A 21,534-nucleotide genomic window follows, 5' to 3' on the forward strand; every position below is an offset into this window, starting at 1 on the left:
CAACGAGGCCAAGGCTACCAAGAATCTCCAAGAATGGGGACTCCACACCCTTCCTGGAGAGCATCCTTCATGATTGACCATTCTCATGTTAAATAAAACTTTTCTGCCTATCTGCTCAGAAGATCCTGTGCTCTAATGTTAAAGCATCCCAACAAGGAAACATGTTTATGCTAAAGCCATACCTAAATGGAATCTCATTTGTGCACCACAGATAGMGGTTCAATTTTTATGGCTCTGAGTAATTCAAATATCTTTCTAAAGATAAATTAAATTTAGGGTCAAAACCAGATAAGATATCAATGCCTAATATTTGTAACCCACAACTGTACTAAGGTATGTCTCCCCAAGAGCAGAACCTTTCAAAACTGGTTTATGCAGAAAATTATTAAGAATTTACATTTTCATTCAAGAAAAAGTTACATAGACTAAAAAAAACACAGAATAGTAAATACTGCCACATATCAGATTTCAATTTTGAGCAATTTAATCAAATTATACCTACTTTAATGAGAACTTCAATATATGTAGCTCTGATCTGCATGTTCTACCACACTTTCATAGTGTGAAATTTTAATACTTTTTATGATCAAAATAAAAATAAAGATACTATCAGAAAAGAAAAGAAATGTGGAGGTTCATAATTATTTAGGCATAATTAAAGTACTGCATAATTAATGTAGGATCTAGGAATCACCACACACAGACAAATATCTTCAAAATTAAAATACTTAGTCTTTCAATTTGTCTGAAGAAAGCTTATCAAACATTAAAATTAAATTAATTTTTATTWATGTCTGTGTTTTGAAAAAAAATAGAGTATTCTAGATTGTGTACAGAATCAAAAGAGACAGAAGATGAAAATTTTGGTACTTCTAGAGTACTTTTATATCTTATGTTGTAACTCCTGATTCCCTTAGGCTCAGCTTTTGTTAAAATAAGGAATGTTGTGATCTGTGGGTTCAAATGGTGAAGAATCACTACAGTGATTCTCAGGATCTGTTCTGGAAAAACTTCCTGTGAAATTCTGAAAATTGAGTGTAACATCTAAATTGTATTATATTCTTCCTCTTTAAGGACTTTTCAAAAGTTATCCAACCRTTTAAACAAAACCTGAAGGTTTCTCATAGTATATAAAAACTCCATTGCAGTCGTTTGATAGATCATTTCACAGATCCTGAACTGACTCCAAAGATCTGACAATACTCTACATGGACGTAAGTTCAGACATACCAAAATTCACATTCAAAATTTCATAAAAATTAAAGCTGACAAGATCAGTCATATACTCCTTAAGCAGGAACAGAGATGRATTGTTCCTCTATACAGATCTAGAATGTCTGAAAATGACCCCTAAGCTGCAATCAATAATTTTCTGTTCCTGTCCTCACTGTATGTTTATCTTGTACAAGGTAACTTCAGGTAGCAAAGTGAATACAAATTCAGTTATAGGAGAAATTAAATATCCCAGATAAATACTGCAGAACTCAACCTGTGGGAGCTGGGTCCAAGAAGAGCACCTTGGACTCTCTGCATATTTAGCTTCCTTATAATATGAATTGGAAACTATGGCGGTGCAGAAAACAATACACTAAACAGGGCATATTTAGCACATTTAGAATGCCACATTTAGGGGAGTCCCAAATCCTTTGCCCTGCAAAGACCAGCCACATCATTCAAGGCAGCAGATCCCTACACCCATCCATGAGGATCACAGGCTGAAGAGCCCTGACACTTGCCCTGCCAAAGCAGTTGGCTACAGTTCATTATTTTTAGCTAGAAACATTGGTTGCCAGAATGTAGGAGCACTCATGTCTTGGAGTCCATGTAAGTCTTGTCCAGAAGAAAGGAAACATAGACCACAGAACCATAGAATAAGGTGCATTGGAAGGGACCCACAAGGATCAGCGAGTTCAMCTCTTGGCTCTGCACAGCATCATCTGCAACAGTCATATAACGTGTCTGAGAATCKAGTCCAAGTTATCCTCAGGTTGATGAGCTGGCATCATTTTTATCAACACCCTAATTTCAGGGTGCCAGCTACACCGTGAGGTCTTCTCCTGCTTCATGTCACTGATGCCTCACTGCACTGCAAAATATTGAAAAAGCTGGTGTGACCAGAAAGACAGAGCATGTGAGGGACAGTGACTTCACAGCCTACTGGTTATGGCACTCTGAGGTGATTTTGACTGTCTTAGGAGAGAAATGCAAACCTTCAAATTTCTGGGCAACTCTTCTACATGTTTTATTTTAACAGCAAAACCCCAGCAACCTCTTTATCTGCAACCTTATCTTATCTGCTAGAACATCTTAAAACAAAACCAGTGCATTGTGTTAAGGCCTGTTTCTGCAACCAAGTGASAATAACCTGCATTGACTAGAGCAAATCTATATTTAGAATTCACAAAAGCAAATTTGTGCATATCCAGTACCTGAAGTCATCTGAGAAAAAAAGGAAACTGCCTTATACATTTAGGCATTCCTAAAATCAGGCAAAATCTCCATGAAGGTGATTTTTTTTTTTCTATTGGTGTGTTGGTCTTCAGTGTCTAGYACTGGCTTAAAACCTCAGTAGAGGCATGCAACTTCCTTTCTACTGAGCCCATAAAGTTGTTATTACAACTCTGAAAAGATTTCTCCAGATGACAATTAGACTGCAGAGCAGGAAAAAGGATTTGGTTAATAACTTTTCATTTTGTTCATTACAGCCACTTCCACAGAAGTTGGTTGCTATGTTAAAATTAGAACTGCAGTTTTCTGTATGGTGATTCAACACAGCGAGCAGATGCAGTATGATGAAAGACAGACACGGCTTCAGAAATACCTGGCAAACACTCTGAGAACATCTCTGCTTTTTCAGAGTAATGGATACAAAGTTAGGCTCTTAAGCTCACTGCACAGCACACAGGGAGAGTTAAGTGCCTCAGGATGCSATTCAAGCACATCAGGGATGCTAGGCATGGGGGTGCTTAGAGCTGGAGCAATGAGCCATTCCAAGTGGAGAATGTGTCTGAAATCCCACCCTCCGCMGGGCTGAAGCAGCAGGTTTCATAACTCCATGCTCTTGGGATCAAATCGTGCACTGGTAATGTGTACACTTCATTCTTTTACACTCTTTTCAGGTAAATTTGAAAGGTGGGCTTGCATATTATTACACATAAATATTGTTTAGGGCACCCAAAGATAAGTGAAAATCCATCCATTTTCTTCAGTGACCCAGGTACTCAAAGCTTGTCTTTGGTGTCTTGTGTCACCAAACAAGAAACTGAGACATTACCACTTCTAATGCCTAGAAATTAATTTCACGAGTGTAAGCACTAAGCCATGACCATCTGAGACAGCCCACTGCACCTTTGATGTTTTGTGGCAAGACAGAATTGCCTCCCTCAAAGGCCAAAAGCAAAGAAGGTACAAAACCAGAAAGTGCAATATTGGCCRCAATAATCTTGATGACAATTCAGAAAAGTGACATTTGTTTTTATCCTTCTTCTGATATTTTTTTTTTCATAGTAACTGTAGAAATTGCAGTCAAAACTCCTGCCAAACTCACAAGCAGTATCACCTGGGGTGGGACCCCTCCTGAAGATGCCAGCATGGCATGGAGGTGGTTGGCTACCAAGAAGAGATGCAGAACAAGACACATTTATACTCTCAAGCAGTGTAGGATCAAGGACAAAGTCTGACGGTAAGTTTATGAGATACTGGGCCTCGAGGTGTCCTCATGTAGTGGGGTTACCAAAACTCATTTCATACATGGACAGGTCTGAAGCTCTATAGAATTCAAGTGATACACATTTCATTATTCATCTAGGGAGCTGAGGCAATAATATTACCCTTGCTTTCTGGAAGAATACCTCCTATAAATTCAGCTTTTGGGGAAAACATTCAGGTGRGATTTATGTAGTCTCTGGACATGCAGCTAAGACTTCCAAAGTAGCACTCTCAATCATTTATTCTCAGTAAACATTAATTCTTAGATTTATTGCCCAATGACCTCTTCCCTTTACAGCAACRCTAAGAATGTCATATTCTGTGTGAATTCATTTGTGACTGGAGGCACAAGCTGTCTTTCCAAGGCTATTATAATACTATCCTAATCTGCCTGTAAAACAGTAGATTATCGGCGGCAACATTTAAAGTTTCATTTTCCTCGTTCACATAACCAGTTAGACGATTGAGCTAACTATGAAACTATCCTCTGTTGGTTCATCTGCATTCATAAATGTGGATTTCTGGACATAAAAATAAAGGCCTGCTGTTTAAATGAGCACTGTGCAAGCCATGACTAATTGGCAAAGTGCCGCCTGTAAGCCCTGCTAGCACTGCTTGTGGCAATGGGAAAGAGAAAAGTTAAGAATGAGGCTAACAGAGCACAGCAAAGAATTATTCATACAAAGATTATTACTCAGTTTGTTGTCTTCTGTTTCAATGATTTCATTTAAAAAAATAAACAGCAACTTACCTACATACCTTTTCTTAAAGCAACGTTAGAGTTGCACAATCTTAAATCTCTTTTTGTGATCTAACAACCGGACAGTGATTAGAGACAAGTCAAGCCAGTGCAAGCACACTTGGTATGAGGGAAGRTCTGTGCTATAATTGATCTGTGCTATCACCTTGAGTTCAGTCTATGTGTAARGTGACTGTGATTGTTATAGTTGTAAAAACTGCAGCTTGAGGCCTCAATCAATAGAGGTGAGMAGTCAGGCAGTGAAACTCAGKRCCCCAYAATTGCATCATTCTGCACTTTGCTYTAACAAAGGAAAAAGAAACYATCRTCTRTATTTTCTCACTTCCTCYCAAACTAAACCCAGCATAAAGACAGGATTTTATCATGTTGTCAGACTTCCAAAAGCAAGGACAAAATCACATCGGTCACGGGAGTTTTCACACTGACAACTCAAAGAGCTCAAATCAACATAAATGTTAATGTCATAAAACATTARCAGATTGGGCAACTGCAACATTACCAAATTTCAATAGCTAAGACATGAAAATCTGAAAAGACAGAATGAWATTTGCTAGGTAAAAATTAATTCTTAAACTTCTGTCTCGATAGCCAAATTTCTTCCAGGCTGGTCTGATTACAGTCCCTAATCTGTAATGCTGGATTCCTGCATCAAGATCCATAAATAACATACAGGATTTTTCTATGAAATAAACTCTTTGTTCTATTCCTTCTTTAACTTTAAGATTTGCAAATCAGATTTCTTTTTAACTTCTCACAACGAAGCAGAACAATACAAAACAGGTGAAGGACAAAACAACTGGAAAGCAGAATGTCACAGGACAAAAATTTCAAAGCAGTCTGCTTATGTAGCACCTGCTTACATAGGTCAACCCTATTTTCTGAATGAGAATTAATCCTGATGCARTGTAAGAGAATGCAACTACATTTATCTGAAATAAATGTGCCAGTGCCCCAACAGGAACAGGCAGAGCCACATAGGCTGAGGACAGTTTTAGATTATTCTAAATAGAAATATGTGTGTGTATACATACATATATAGGTAATTACACAACTTTATTATATTTTCATACTGTTAATAAGAGCTAAACATGATACTGAGCATCTAAATGCTTGTTCAGTCACTTTGCTTTTCTCAGCAGCATTCTGAGCCTTGAAAAAAGAAGCAGCTACAATTTGAGTAACAAATGAATTTTTGGGGCAATTGTTTAAATTAAATGAGAGACATAAATSAGGAAAATAATCTCTTTAGCATAAGTATGTCTTTATAGCAAAARGCCCCATTATTAGCAAGGATGCCTGTGTATGCCACTTTCCCAGAAGTGATCTTTTCCTTGCAGCTACAGATATTCCCAAGCAGATTAGTGGATCCAATTCGTCAGTTTGTTTGGAATCACAGAATGGTTTGGGTTGGAATGGACCTTAAGGATAATTTAGCTCCAAACTCCCTTTCATGAACAGGGACACCTTCCAATAACTCAGGCTGCTCAGAGCCCACTCCAACCTGGCCTTGAACACTTCCAAGTATGGGGCATCCACTGCTTCTCTAGGCAGCCTGTTCCAGGGCCTCACCACCTTCACAGTAAAGAATTTATTCCTAGTAATCAATCTAAATCTATCCTCTTCCAATCCAAGCAATTGCCCCTTGTCCTATCTCTTCATGCTCCTGAAACAAAGCTCCCCTCCAGCTTTCTTTTAACCTCCCTCTTATTGGGAGTTATGGGGAGGTTTTTTTATAAGGCTCTGGAGCAATCCCTTCTCCAGGCTGGACACCCCCAGCTCTTTCAGCCTCYCATCACAGGAGAGGTGCTCCAGACCCCTGGCCATCTTCATGGCCTCCAATGGACAAATGCAGAAAAGCATCCAGCTTTTATTTGTAATTYTAGATTATTTCAGATTGAGACGCTCATCACTCTTCTACAAGCTTTTCAAAAGGGTTATGATTAAGAACTTCCTTGCTTTTTTATATGGAACAAATTAACTCTTGATTTATGTCAGGAGGACAGTGCTTAAAATGAATACAAAATTGTAGCTCCCAAGCACTCCATGCAATAYTTTAGACTGCTGAAAAACCTGTCAYTCCCCAATCACATGCATACTTATTCCCTTATCTGAATACTGAAGGACTTAAACAAACCTTTCAGAAGCTGTGCCACTAATCTTTTTACTTTCAGAAAGCCAACCATCATAATGACTCCACATCCTGATACACACTGTGCTGTCACAGCAGCTTAATTATAAATAATTATAGAAGTTTTCTRGCTTAGTGTTGCATCATAACACAAACAAAGCTCACAGTGGTTATATTACCAATCCTGCTGTAGTTTATTAATCAGATTCTGACAGGCAGTCTACTGGATGACAAAGTCTAATGGGCTTCTGAAAGATAAGGGAAGATGGGGACTACACTTCACTGGAGAAGGACCTTACTTTACTTTGAGAATTAGGACCAGAATGGGTTCTAGCTTAACACAGAGTTCAGAAATTTCAAGCTGCCCATCTCCTAAAAATGAATGAAATCAAAGCAAAGAAAGACACCAAAATAAATCTGGATTTGTAACTACAGTTCAGAATTAAAACACAGAGGGCCAAGTAGAGATTCTAAAAGACTGGAAGGTACAACTGTGGAGCTACTTTCCAGTACAAAAAATAAGTTTAGACTCAGTCACTTAGGCTATCTATAGCTATAAGTTTTAAATGTGATAAGAAGGAAAGGGAAATGACATTACAAGTCAATGTTTAAGAGCTGTGCAATATGTTCCTTTTCTCCATGTAATCCTAGGGCCAACAAAGCTTCTTATTCCAACTATAAATTGCTTCACCCACAATTCTGTATGCAACTATTAGTATTTTTCCAACAGTCTACAAGTCCCCTGTTCTAGAGGTATCACATTCTAAGATTACCAAAAATTAAAATAAATGTCATCCATACAGGTTTCAATCCTAGGTGAATCATATACCAAGAACCCCACAGTGAATTTGAGAATCATGCCCTCAGAAAACCTTCTTTTATTTGAGGATTTGTACCTTAGCTTTTACTTTTTTATAAACATAYCACCACTGAATTACTTCTTTAATGGAGCGTAATTAAACTTTTTCTGTTTTTAAAGGTCAGTAAGTGATTGATTTAAATTTCTAAATTTTGGGAAGATTATTATTCTTTTTCCAAGTTCTTGGCGTATTAGTTTGTTCTTCAATTTATGCCCAGGAGCTGTTGATGCTGAATTAGTATGAATTAGACTATTTCTCAAAATAAGTAATTAAGTAACTGCTGCCAAACAGCATTCAGGGGAAAGCAGGTTAATTTACCACATCAAAATGCTTTCCTTGCTCTCTAATAAAACAGCAACATGAAGAAAAACATTCAAATAAGAGAGAATGAAATGAAGAAGTGAATTTGAGGCCGTGGGAGCCATAGCAGGAAGCAAAAAAATTTATCTCATCAATTTTGCCTTGACTGGGTTGTCAAGCTGTATTTGTTAGTTGCTAGTTATTATTAGTTGTTGTTGTATTTGCCTTCYTGTGGACACGTCTGTGTGTTCCAAGGACAGCCATGGCAGAGGTGGCCACTCCACATGAGGCCACTCAAGCCAGGCTGGCCAAAGGGACCAGAGAGAAAACAACCCCAGGGCTGTCCAAGCAGCCTGTTGAGAAACAAGCCAGCAAGCTGGTTTTGTAGAGCACACTCAGTGCTACTCGTTTAAGAAACAAATACCAGGAGTCACACTGACAAATAGCCTACCAAACTAACCCATTCCAGCTTTACAGAAATCATTGGTATAGTGAAAAGAATAAGAAGGACCACATTTGGGGAACTGGTGGTAAAAGAAGATTGAAACCARTTTTCTAGAATATTTTAAATATTGCAATAGTCAAAGAAATACAATATTATAGCTTGAGCATTTTGGAATAAATTAATAATGATTGCCAAAAATCAACTGAAAAGTGATAAAAGTGATTCTCAATGAAATAATATAGCTTTAAATCACTATAAACTTTAAAGCAGAAAAACCATATACAGATGGGCAGCCAATTAGCATTGGATCTCCCTGAGATAGCTCCCAAATGAGAAATAGAAACAGGATTTGGAGAGAGTCAGGCATAGTGGAAAATGCAAGAGGCAGCTCAAAATTCAGTGCTGCAATTTCTGAGAAACTATAAAAATGTTCCCACYAAGCAATGGGAGATTCTAGACAAGTTTGTGGGTCACAGAGTAATGAAACCAATGGGATTAAGAAATCAAAGGGTGATTCTTTGGGCTGGTGTAACTCTGAATAAATCAAATATTCACAAATATGGCAAATGGGGCATTAGTGTCACACAGCTATATCTCCACAAATTGTATGACATTTCCCAGAGAAAACCATGTGAAAACACAATGCTAGAACAAAATCTAGTAGAACTATTGTCCAGTGGGTTAGATAAAAAAAAAAAAAAAAAAAAAAAAAAAAAATCAACAGACACCTGACAAGCTACCAAAAAATGTGCCATCAAAGCAATCTCAAATCTGTAAAAGAAATTGGTGTATATCACAGTCATCCTCATTCAGCTTAACAAAGATGCGGAACCACAAATGATTTTTCAGAGCAAACCTCAAATCTGCCTATCATATCAGGATGGGGAAGTTGAGAGAAGGAAGAGATGGGAACCAAAGTTGCCCATCTACCTCCCATCCTAAAACCCCTCCATAAAAAGGCCAAGCAAAGAGCAGCCTGAGGGAATGCTGAGGATACCTTTGCACCAGGGAAGGAAGCTCTGCAATAGCTGCAAGGTGCAGTACTGAAACATTTTGGTAACTAAGATTCTACCTGGCAAGTCTGTCCTAGCTGAGGGGCTGTAAAAGCTACATGAGCAAAGATTTCAAGCCTCTTTTATAGAAATGAACAAAATGGGAAAGTAAAAAAGAACAGCTGAAGAAAATCCAGCAATACAAGCAGTGAGACAATAGAAAATTACATGGGGAAAAAAATCGCCAAATACCAAAATACACAGCCATTCAAAACAAATTAACCCGCACATTTTAAACACCTTACCAATAACATGAGTTAGCATTAAAACACTTGGGTTTGTATTTGAAAAAAAAAAAAAAAAATCAATGTTTATATATTATACTGTGTGTTTGGGATATTTTTAATGAATTTTATTTTTGTTCAAGAGACCATTCAGATTCAGACAGAGGGAATATCTGATTTGTTCAGAACTAAATGTTTTCCCAAGCACAAATTATATTGCATGGCAAAGTGACACCCCTGCCTTTTCAGTGTGTCTGTTCCCTAGACCATCACTCATTGATTTAATATTGTTGATCCAASACTAAACAAAAGTGATTGAATGAATATGTGCAAACAGCTAGGAAGAACAAAAGTAATAAAAAATGTGGGGTTTTTTTTCTGTGTGAACATGCAAATTATGTTTAGAATAAATATATGGGTTCAGTCTTGAACTGCTTTGACCTAACTCTAGTGCTGTATTAAAATATTTTTACTCATGCTTTGTGCAATGAACTGAACCTTAGACATTAGATCATAGGCAAAACCTAGACTATATATTGAAGTTTTGATGTTTTGTACAGGACAAACAAGATGAAAAAGCKAATCATGTTTAAATAAAAGTGAACACTGGAAAAAAGCCCATTTTATATTGATGGAAAGACAGGTTAAACCATGGAAATCAATGTTGTACATTTAGGCAGACAGTGCAGAGAAAATAAGGTCCTGCTTAACTTTGCAATTAATTTGAAATTTAGGATGTTTACTTCTTGCAATGCCTCAGCCTGGCAATTTTCTGAAATTTTCAATTTAAACTTCGTGGACCAAATTTCTGCTATTAACAGCAAAGCAATGCAAATGTCTCCCCTGGGGTAGAACAGCAATAATTTCACTRTGAATCAGGATCCCTGTGAAAGAACTTTTGCCACTAAAGTAACTCCTCTGCCCTAGACCTGTCTTGCCTGCTGTACGATACTGCACACCAATAATGGCAGGGCTCCTGCTGGCAGCTTGTATCAAGGAGAGGATTTGCAGAACTAAAAGGTCTGTCTTGACTCCAAATTCACCAGAGCTTCTCCCAAATGAGGAGAAACCTCACATGAAATTCTGCCTGAAGGTCAGACCTACTGTGCTTTCTTCCTGTTCAGGAGCTCCTGGGCATTCCTACAGTGAAGTGAGCAAAACTTCCTTATGTGCTCAGCTAAATCCTGAAAGCAGGACCAGAATGCCCTCAGGTTTGCACCTTATGTAAGACCTCAAGAGGTGTCTTTCCCTCATGCACTTTGTCTATTAAAAGCACAACAAAAATACAGAAAATCTATAAAATCCCTCCAGTCCCAGGAGAAAAAAAAAATAGAAAACCAAAGGAAAAAGAAGAGGAAGAAAAAAAGATTACAATAGTGAATGGGCCAAAAAGGCAAAGATTGTAGTTTTTTTTGGTGCATTGGGTCATATTCCAGTGGGAAAAGGCTCCTTCAAGAGACTGCCTGCATCACATAGATAGAAGTAGCTAATCTTCTTAGCCAAAAACTAGTTTTAATGCTCTTTTCATTACTCAAACTAATAATACAAGAAAATTGTGCTGTGAAGGCAAAAGGAGCACAAACTCACTGTACTGTAATAAACATGATGAAGAATGCTAAATAAAAAAAAAAAAGAAGAGGAAAACACCACATTTTTTTATCAAATGTGTCAATGCTGGAGATCCAGGTAATAAGGATTTAGACAACTCAGATATTAACAAGAAGGAATTTGACTCAGTGGCCAGTATAGAAATCTCTGTGATGACTTGCAGTAACTCCATATTAAACCACACCATTTTAACCTGAATACAGGTGAGAAATTCTGTATTAACAAGAATTTTGATGAGKAGCATACACCTAATAAAGCCTGGTTTCTTAGAAATGCATGTGTTCTAGGCTTATATAAACACATACCTTGGCTCCATCTTCATATCCTACTGGGTTTCACTGTTCCTTTGTGTTTTCTCATTTTTTTTCTGCTGTTTTTTTAACAATTTTCTTGATGCAGTCAGTCCCCTTTCCATAAGCAGCAGMTGGACATTGAGCATCACAGAGCACAGCTGGCCCTAAGTTCTTTGTGCTCATGATGCAGCCTCTYCTTCTTTAATAGGGATCCTTGTCCACAGCAGATCCTTTTAACAGAAATGGACAGAAGCTAATAATCTTTGGGAAATCCTTTGTTAAAACTGGGTTGTGATCGGCCAGTGGTCAGAAATTACCAGGAGGAGCTGACAATCACATCAGCCTTATTTCACAAGGGAACCACAAGTTAGAAACATCACTGATTTTCTTGAACAGCAGCAGCCTATTCAGYAATTCAGAGATGGGATCTTGAATACCTATGGATCTCTGGGACAATAAAAGAAATCTGAGGGCAGGCTCTTTAACATCCAATCACACAAGCTGGAGAATTAGGAAAACCCTTTCTAACATCCCTCTCCAACACAGGAACTCATCCTATATTAATATGCCCAAGAGTGMGCAGTAATACATCGTGATTAGGGTACCTATAATTTTGTTAGAAAACTTTCCAACATGAGATGCTGAATCCAAAATAAGGTTCCTCAGTTTTGAATGTCATTACGATCTAATCACTGCATTGCCTGAAGGAGTTACTTGCCTAGAAGCCAGCAGTTATGACTAGATTACATAAAATATGTAGAAACAGAGGATATTCCAAGGAAGCACAAACATTTATACTTTATTTCTGGCAGAGGCTTATTTCCAGAGTTAAATGAGATTGTAAATGAAGCAGGCTGTAAGAGAGCATCAATGGCATAATGGAAGAAAAAGACAAATCTCAAAAAATTGAGGAGCAGTTCCACAGATTAAGAGAGATGACCAGTGTGGTCAAAATCCTCATCCTGATTAAATGCTTATGTTAATATAACAATTAGGAGAAGTAAGAGATGACATGAAACACAGGAGAAACAGCAATCTGTATAATCTACAGTGGGTTTTGGCACTGTGAGAAATTCACATGGAGGTAACTGTTGATGGATTAAACAGAAGAGAAAGACTGAATAGCTGCTTATCTCCAGTTTTACACTGACTGGATCCTAGCAGGAGTGTTTCAGTGTACAGAATAAAAACACATAACATGTCTTTTGCAAGATATTACAGACAATATTCATGATTCTTCTTCACTCAGTTTAATTGCATTGAATACACATTGAAAGGGAATGGGGGACAAGATTAATCAGGAAGAATTTGACATTGATGTATTCCCCCTACAGAACAAAAACTGCCCAGTGTTATGCCTTCATGCCTTTCAGGACCACTCTCAAAGACACAGGATGTTATTGGCACTTTTAAGCTAAAACACCAAAGGTTCAAACTGATTCCACCCCACAGCCTGGAGATCAAAGACAAAACACCTCCAGCCCATATTCTTACTCTCACTCAACAAAGGGCTGCTGGCACACAGAGGTTCCCCATGGAGAGGCTTTTGATTTGAAAGGCTAAGGGATGGGTGTCTGCATTTGCCCTACTAAGAATATGGGTTCAGAAACATTTTCCTAGCATACCTCAGTGAAAGTCCTTCAGGATGGCATAAGTCTTTCAAGACTAAAGCAACTTTCTCCTTTCACAGATATAAAATGCTCCATTAAAAAATAATTAATTTTGYTATAGTAAGAGATAATTAAATCAGCCAGCAGTTAAAGGCAGCTAATTGAGAACACAAATTCCCTTTCTGCTGCTGATCATAACTATATGGGAATTTGTCAAGATGAAGAAGGAAAAGTACCTGATTTTTGATATGGCATGGAAATAAGACATGTCACTTTCAGACTGAGATTCTTCTCAACCTCTGATTMTCTTCCCATTTCACATTGTTGCAGGCCATCTGTGACCTGATTTAACCAGTTAAGTAAAAAAGACAGTATCTTTATCAAAAGCACACAGTGAAGAGAGTRGAGACCAAAGCTGCCTTGCAAGAATCTATTTCCTTCTCCTCCCTCATCACTACTATAATTGCCTGAGTAGCAAATGCAATATGAAAATTTCCAGCACATTTTTACTCTTGGCATTTTGCTTCATTGTTTGGTTTTGGCAACTCCTTATTGTAGAGGATGGAGAAGARGCAGAAAAGAAAAATTCATCCAAASAGGAAAAGCAGTCACCCAGTAACTTGGAAATCAGGGCTAAAAGGCTTTCTGAACAGCTTTGAAGTCAGCACGCCTCATATTGTATTTGCCCAGGAAAGTTGCTTTTTTTTAGTTGTTATATTCTGATATTCTTCTTTCATCACTATTTTCCCAAGACTATCAATATCATCCYGCATTTCTCTTGCATTTAAGACAGCAATCACTTTGCTGAACTCCATGACACCTTTGTAAATCAAATCAAATGTTCCTGCTAGGGTTAAATGCTTCGTTTTCATGACTGCAGGCACAAGGACAGGGACAAAGCTCTGGAGCCAGACATCCAAATACAAATCCTCGATTCAATAATACAATGTCAGGTTAGTTTTTGTCTATATACTGTTTTCCCTCTCCTTGACTGCAACATGAAATGACTTCAKCATCATCACTATTTCATATGACAATTTATGTGAGTTTGCTGTGATTCCTTGACATGAAGTTTCAAATTTTGAGGCAGAATAGCCTCGTATTTTATCAGGCTGAATATTATTGCTCCACTTCTGAGAACTACAGATTTCTATCTTGCCCTTCTATTCAAGTTCTGATTTTAATCAGAGACACTTACAACAGTGGATCCTGAAGAGCAGAAGGGTTTGTACTCTCTTTTCCCACCATCTTGTACATTCTATGTCTGATTTGCAGATACACATATTRCCATGACATAACACTTCCACAAACAATATTTTGATTGCTGCAATTGYTGCTATACCATCCACTAAGCCTTGTCACACTCCCCAGCCATGCTGTTGTGCTTTTTCATCATTTAGGCAATCAATATACAAAAACCTGACATAAACAGCAGTTTTGCCACRTGAGGATACTAAGCCAAAGCAATCAAGAAAGCCTTGATACACTGATACCATAAATAATGTCATAAATAGTCACAGCCATAGTGGTTAAACACAAAGAAATAAATGCTCTCTGGTAGCAATGCTTCATATCATTCTATAACTGAGCACATATATTGACAAATTCAGGAATTTAAAAGGTTTCTAATCACCCTTCCTTAGACTGAAATTGTTTTCCAGATTGTATCAGGCAGAACTTGACTGCAAATGAAAAAAAATTAAACACAATGAAATCCAGCTATTTAAAACATCCTACATCATATGGAAATGCCATGTGACAAATGAAAAAAGAAAAAAAAAAAANAAAAAAAAAAAAGACCTCCAGCCACTTCATTATAGGTCATGAACTAGGCCATTTTAAAGGGAGAGCGTTAAAGGATAGTTTCAAGCTTTCTGTTATTTTCTCCATTCTCCCCAGAGACACACTATTATTTGGTTTCCACAGAAGAACTGTTTTTCACATCAGGAAAAAATCCTGAAGCAGAAGAAAAAAAGATCTGATCTGACAAGCATTGCAAACACAGTTAACAAGGTACTTTAATTATCCTCCTAAGATTTTCCCATTTGTACTCTGATCATCATCTTCTTCACAAACTTAATTATGCCTCATTTGTTCTTGCTGCACTACTCTCAGTGAGTATTCCAGGTGGAAAAGAAGAGCCTGTTTGTAACTGTAACCTCAGGTAATTGTTATATATTATCATTTTATTATTTTTATATAAAATAATTCAGGGGTTTTAAGAAAAAAAAAATATACAGGAGTATCTTCTGGCAATATGAATATTGAGTAAAAAGCCAGRGTATTTCCACATCAGAAAAGCAAAACTCAATGGTTACATGAGCAACCATCCATCTGAAAATTAGCACTAGACAGATGATTGAATAAATGAAGAAAATCATGCTGTTTTCATCTGCATTTTAAAGATTAGTATTAATAAATTCTGATTCCTCAGCAGAGGGAACCTTTCCACAAACTTGACCTTTGAGAAAGTCAGAAAGAAGAACAACTGGGAATAAATGTGCTTCGTGAGTTAAATACTGAGACACGAACCCAGTTACTATTTAGAATTTATGCACTTCCAGCACATTTAAAGTCAATAGGAATTACTGCCTTATGACTGAGAACAGACTGAGTAAATGCCCTGAAGTACCATAATTTAGGGCCTCATGAGTTGTTTCACCCAACTTTTCAAAAGTCCTAGGTTTGCCCCCCTATCCTACCACAACTGAACTGGATTTCACCTAGTTTACTTTTTGAGACACATTATTTTTGTTTAATGAACCTACTGAGACACATGACTGCTGCCCCAAACTCACAAGCATTTTTGAGYACAATGAAATGCCAAGCCTTAAAATCCAGTACTATCTACAAGTAACTAACCTTTATTCATAATTTCACTGGTCTTCAAAACTGAAACATAAAAATTACACAAAATGCTAAGCTTTAAAAGCATCAAACTTAAGTTTCTAAACTTTAAAAAAAAAAAAAAATCCAGTGATACAAGACAGTCAGCATTAGAATATATTCCATTCCACGTCTTACCTGAACCAAATTCCATCCCTTTAGAGATTCAGCAATGATAGAAGTAACTGTTGCACATACACCACCAAAAACCATCAGATGATTAGGTCCATATTTTATTGCATCATAGAAGGCTTTGAGTCCTTTTGCATTGTCACACTGGAAAAAAAGAGAGAGACAATATTCAATGTCACAAATAAAATAGTTAACAAATAAATAAACTGTTGGGCACTTGGGCAGGGGAAAAAAAAAGGGGGTTCTACAGATTTAAACATAAGACCTAAACATGAAAACTTAGAGCACTCTCTTCTGACCCCTAATGTGCCACAGTAAAAGAACAAAATCCCTCCTCACATTGTAMAAAACCAGAATTTTGATACCACCATTTGACAAATAATGAAAAAGTCCAGCAAAAAATGGTTGGCCAAAACTTTTTCTACATTCAGAGCTMCCATTTCCCAAAACAATATTTGGAATGCAACACCAGATTTTCAGCAGGACTTCCATAGTCAGAGAGAAGCTTGACACTACTGATGGTGTCTGTAAAAAAAGTTCTGTCTCTAATGAAGACACTTATGTAACTTCTACTTAAATTCCAACCTCAGTATTCTGTGCAAAAGTGTATAGAAGAGAGCCTGTCATTCAGAAGATAACACAAAGTCTTCAAAAGATAACAAAATATTCTTTAAAAGAGCTAAGAGTTAATTGTTCTGCCCTCATAGCTTGCACATCTTTGAGTGGAAGGCTGGGCTAGATTACACTCTGAGGTCCTTCTAACCTGACCTGTTCTTGGCTTCCCTGATAATTAGTTTGATCATTATTTCAGGTGTAAAGAATTTTCCTGTAAACTGAGACCAGGACAGAGAATTAAGAAACAAATTCTGATGCAAGTCAGTATTGCAAAAGCTGTATCAATCCTTGTATAGAGTAGTATCAGTCATTCATAATAACCYYAATTCCWAAGTTTGAAACAKAGTATTAATAAATTAAGTGCCYTAAGGTAAGAATTTGAATTCCAAAYCATAATGGAAATTAGGAGTGCCAACAGACTATAATGGCAGCTTACACTGCTCCAGTAACAACTACTTCTCTCTCTTTTTGAAACAAACGTTTGCCTCCTCAACAAAGTCTTCTCTGAATGTACTCTTTACAAAAACTACCACACACCAGCCTCCAATATTTCAGTATGACTATTCAATAAAACAGTTCTTTTACTATCAGCATCCAAGTAGTAATTGTATTGCATTCTGCAGAGAGAATAAAGATTTTGACTAAGAAGTTTGGAAGCTTATATTAATCTGCTTACTGAATTAATATGCTAAAAGAAAAATTATTATATTTGCATTCTATCTGCAAGAATAGAATTATTGCTCCCACTTATTCAAAAGGATACAGATATTTAACACRTAGACTCTTTCAAATTGCATAATATAGCTCAACACTTTCCTTCTTAAGGCAGAAAAGAACTCAATACCACTCAGAATGGCAGAGGCTCCCTTATCAGTTTGATGTGTTGGTGGCAAGTTCATATTGTGAGAGAATTAACATGGTGATCATTGACAGAAGCAACATTCTCCATCCTTACTCCTTCTCTCCCTTRTTAAAGACCAGTTCATTCCAAGTGCAACTAGAAGGCTCAGCTACTTCTTGAATTTATAAACAGCCAAGGACAGTAGAGCTTTAGTTATCTGTACTTCATTGACGTTTAGCCAAGTCTTTTCTGCCATCCACCTTACCATTTGAAGCTGCAGCAAAAGAGATTGTGGAATTGGTATGCATATTGACTTAAAACCAGTTAATGTAATTATTTTTCTTTTYGCAGTAGGTCACCTTTAAAATGCATCACTAAGTAGAAGTTTAAGAAAGCAAGCCATGTATGAAATAAAAATGATGGTAATAGTAAAATAACTGTCCAAAGATGCAGCCTGTGAAGGGCCTTGTACATGAAAAGTTATGGATAAATAAAGTTCCGCATTCTAAATGATAAAGACTTACGGCATGTTATCTGAAGTGAAATCCACACTAAAATCCACCCTTACATCAAAAATGCAGATGCATTTTTAACTGCATATTTTAACTGCTACAAAATGCTTCTCACTGAAGTGAACTTCAGCAATTATGGGTCCCAGTAGGTCGACTCACTGTGAAGTCCAGAATTGGTTTCAATATAAGGTTTTTCTTTCTTATTTGATCTTTTAATGGTTATGAATTTACTGCCATGACAACAACCCCTTCTCAATCACACAGCAATTCTCTTGGGAAGGTAAAATCTTTGTTCATCTCTGTCCCAAAGTGAAAGCTTCATGCTGCTGTGATATATTACTGATCGATCAAAAGTATCTGCAATAACACCTGGGCTCCTCTCCGATGTGATTCAGTTAAAAGCTTGCCATGCTTTCACCTTTGCACTTTCCTCCTGACTATCTCAGTTCTCTCTCCTCTAAGTTACCATGAATAATTATAGTAGACTCTGCCTGCACCTTTAACAACTGTCCCAATAGTCCAAAATATGTCTCAGAGATAAAGAATAAGACCTTAATACTGTAGCTGGCCAGAGCTGGACAGAAATGAAAGGAAAATGAGAAAGATGGGAGAAAGCAGACTTTCACATTTGTTTAATGTCACATTTCACAACATCCACCGCGCATAACATCCTTCCCTGCAAGCAACAGAACAGTCTGTCACAAGCATTAAAAAATAAACATTCAGATAAAAATAATAACCCTACCAAGCCAGACAGACAAGCAGTAGAAAAGGTTTCTTCCTGCCTCTAGTCTGAGGAATGTACCCKTAGCGAGCTCCTGAAGCCCTCTGAATAAGTGGACTATTTCAGATATCCCAGGTTGCCACCGCTGATGCTCATGGTCCTCACATGCCAACCCCCATATATGTAACCCTAAATGAGGGCAATGCTGTTGAAAGATGACAATCACTGAAATTCCCATCATATCATCACCAAACAACTTGAATTGTTGTCTCCAAGCGACTCCAKCTAGGTCCCGAAACAACCCTTCGCAGCAACCTATTTACAGTGCAACAGAAGACTGCACAAGAACCAAAATCCACATGAAAAAGCAAGGGCTAGAAAGTCCTGGCCACATGTGGATGACAAGAAACAGACTGTCATTAATTGGAGCATGACTGATGGCAATGCAGGGGATAGAATTCCTCCTAAAAAGTCACAAATTTATATGATGAAAAATATAACCTAAAGTAGCCAACATTGCTCTCACTATCAAGTTTTGATCTTTTGCCTAAATTGCCATGGACATGTCTACTTCACTGAGCTCAASTGCAGCCAGCTGACTTTCCACCCATATACAAAACCAGCCAGCCATGCTGTGCCCCTGAACTTGACTGCATAAACACTGACAATGGTTGCAATATCTTAGTTTTACCAAAACTAGAATTTCAAATAAATGTGATTTGTTACATATTGCAATTTCCTTCAGTAGAAGGGGCTGAGAACTATCTACCCCAAACACATTAATTGCTATGCTTARTCTCAGCCAAAAGCCAGAAATAAGCAAAATATAAATAGCAAACATACATATTAATGAAATAATTACATTAAGTGTGTTTCTTAATACATTAACTTGATACAGATTACATGGGAAATTCACAAGGAAAAATATGAGCAAATCACTAAGCAAAGGTTTGTGAAGAGTCCTGCTTCCTGCTGTGACAAAGACAGCTTAGTATCACAGCTGGCACCTGACAAAGTGTGCATAGAACCGCCTATTTTAATTAAGAATAATCATCAGATGAACGACTGCCTAGGAGACGAGTCAAAGGAATTTGTGGATTGAAGTTGTAACCTTCCTGAATCCTCTCCAGAGGAGAGACTGACAAATAAAATCTTCCACTGAGGAAAGGATCCGAATACACAGRGAGCAAGGACTGCCTGAGGCATTAGGGGTGCACAAGGACAAGAAACATTTCTGGAGAGAATAGCACAGCAGCTGAATACACAAGAGAGACCTCCAATGTACCCAAAGGCCCTCTGCAGCAAAGAGAAAGGATGTCCCATGTGAAGGCCACACTTCACTGAAGTCAGGAGAAGCAGCAGGACTGACCTGTGAGGATTGCTGGCTGCCAGGAAAGGTGTCTGGCAGGCAGTGAAAGAGACACTGGGGTGTGAAATCCTGAAATCCTCGTGGCCACAAGGATAACTGCAAATCTTTGGTGCACAGAGCAGAAACCCGTATGGCTCTCATGCATAAAAAGTTTTGCCAACTCCTATAACATTGTCAAGCTTGAGTAATTACAGAGCTCACGCAATTCAGCCAATCTTGATAGAGCTGCACAGCAATGAAAACTGTGGGGAGGGATGCAGTGGTCACATGTGTGATTATGTTTAGATTTCTAGCTRTTGGAGAGCTTTGCTGAACTACTGCTCACTAAGCTCTATTCTGGCACAACTATACTTTTTCTGAGTAAAAGTAAACACGAGAAACTATTTTGGTGTCTATTGAGCTACCGACAATTGATGTTAGAGAGCCTTTATGAAAAGAGGGAATAACAAACAGCTGTCATCTGCATAATAAAATATCCAACTTTATCAAGTGATATGAGAGCTTTCAGCAGCACTCTGCCCTAAATGCTCATAAATATATTAAAAGAATTCTTTGAACAGAGAGAACAAAGGTACAAAGCCTTATTCCTATCCTCTGCAAAATCTTGCTTAGAAACTAACTCTGTGTTGCATCAGCTCAAATGGAGCTAAGAGATGAGGAACACCAACAATTATTCTAATTTAATTTTCATTGACTTCTTTRAAGTCATCAATAAATACAGACAATTCAGTGAAGAATGTATAGACAACTTCTCAGAGCTACAAAAAATGCCAATCAAGTTAGCAACTCTGCCTGTTTTATGTGGGCAGGGCATGCTTCCCCTAAGGTTTCTCTGTGTTTCCAAGTATCTGCAACTTAGGTGCTTTGAAAGCCAGCAATTATATTTTTGCATTTCATCACTGCAGCTGGATTTTCYTTCCATGAGGTTGTACCACTGCTCCTGGAACCTCCACTTTGACAACCACAGCATCTGGTGACAACATAATTATCCATTGAAAGAAAAAGCACTACCTTTCATTTGTTCAAGAATACTKCACACTGTGCAAAGTAGGTGTGAGATGTCTTGCTAGGGGATGTTTGAATGCTATAAGTTCACAAATAAAATTAAACTGGGCTAGTTCATAGACCAAGAAGCAATTCAAAACTTCTTAATAGACTAATGGCAATTTTCTCAGGAAACYCCTGAATCACAGAAAAATGGTGGCTAGGATACTGTTCTAGGGAAGCAGGACAAGAATCTCACCCTTTCCTGCCAATCAGCTGSCCCAAGACAATGCCAAGAGCTCAAGAGTCTGGTCTGAACTTCTAGAGCCATTCCTATGTTCTGCATTTGAAAAAAGCAACCCCCTCCAGTAACTACTCCAAAGTTCTCTTTCTTAAAACTGAAGTTAACTCATCCCAAGCTCTGGGATCTTCTATATGTGATTTCTGTCATCTTTTAATTTTAACTACTAGGAATCATATTTG

At 37.6% G+C, this 21,534-nt stretch overlaps 1 protein-coding gene across 1 annotated transcript in view; it reads right to left on the minus strand.

Moving 5' to 3' along the window:
• The window catches only part of LOC130575509 (gamma-aminobutyric acid type B receptor subunit 2-like), a 222,246-nt gene extending 205,800 nt beyond the window's left edge, over nucleotides 1-16,446 (minus strand). The window contains exons 1-2 of the mRNA XM_057369433.1: nucleotides 16,372-16,446; nucleotides 16,013-16,150 (exon numbers count right to left, since the gene is read on the minus strand). Coding sequence (XP_057225416.1) covers nucleotides 16,013-16,150; nucleotides 16,372-16,446 — 213 coding nt within the window. The remainder of the gene's footprint in view (nucleotides 1-16,012; nucleotides 16,151-16,371) is intronic.
• Between the last annotated feature and the right edge of the window lie 5,088 nt (nucleotides 16,447-21,534).

This window comes from Malurus melanocephalus, unplaced genomic scaffold (assembly GCF_030028575.1).
Source record: "Malurus melanocephalus ecotype Western Australia unplaced genomic scaffold, MMel_1.1 scaffold_110, whole genome shotgun sequence".
NCBI classification, from domain to species: Eukaryota; Metazoa; Chordata; class Aves; order Passeriformes; family Maluridae; genus Malurus; species Malurus melanocephalus.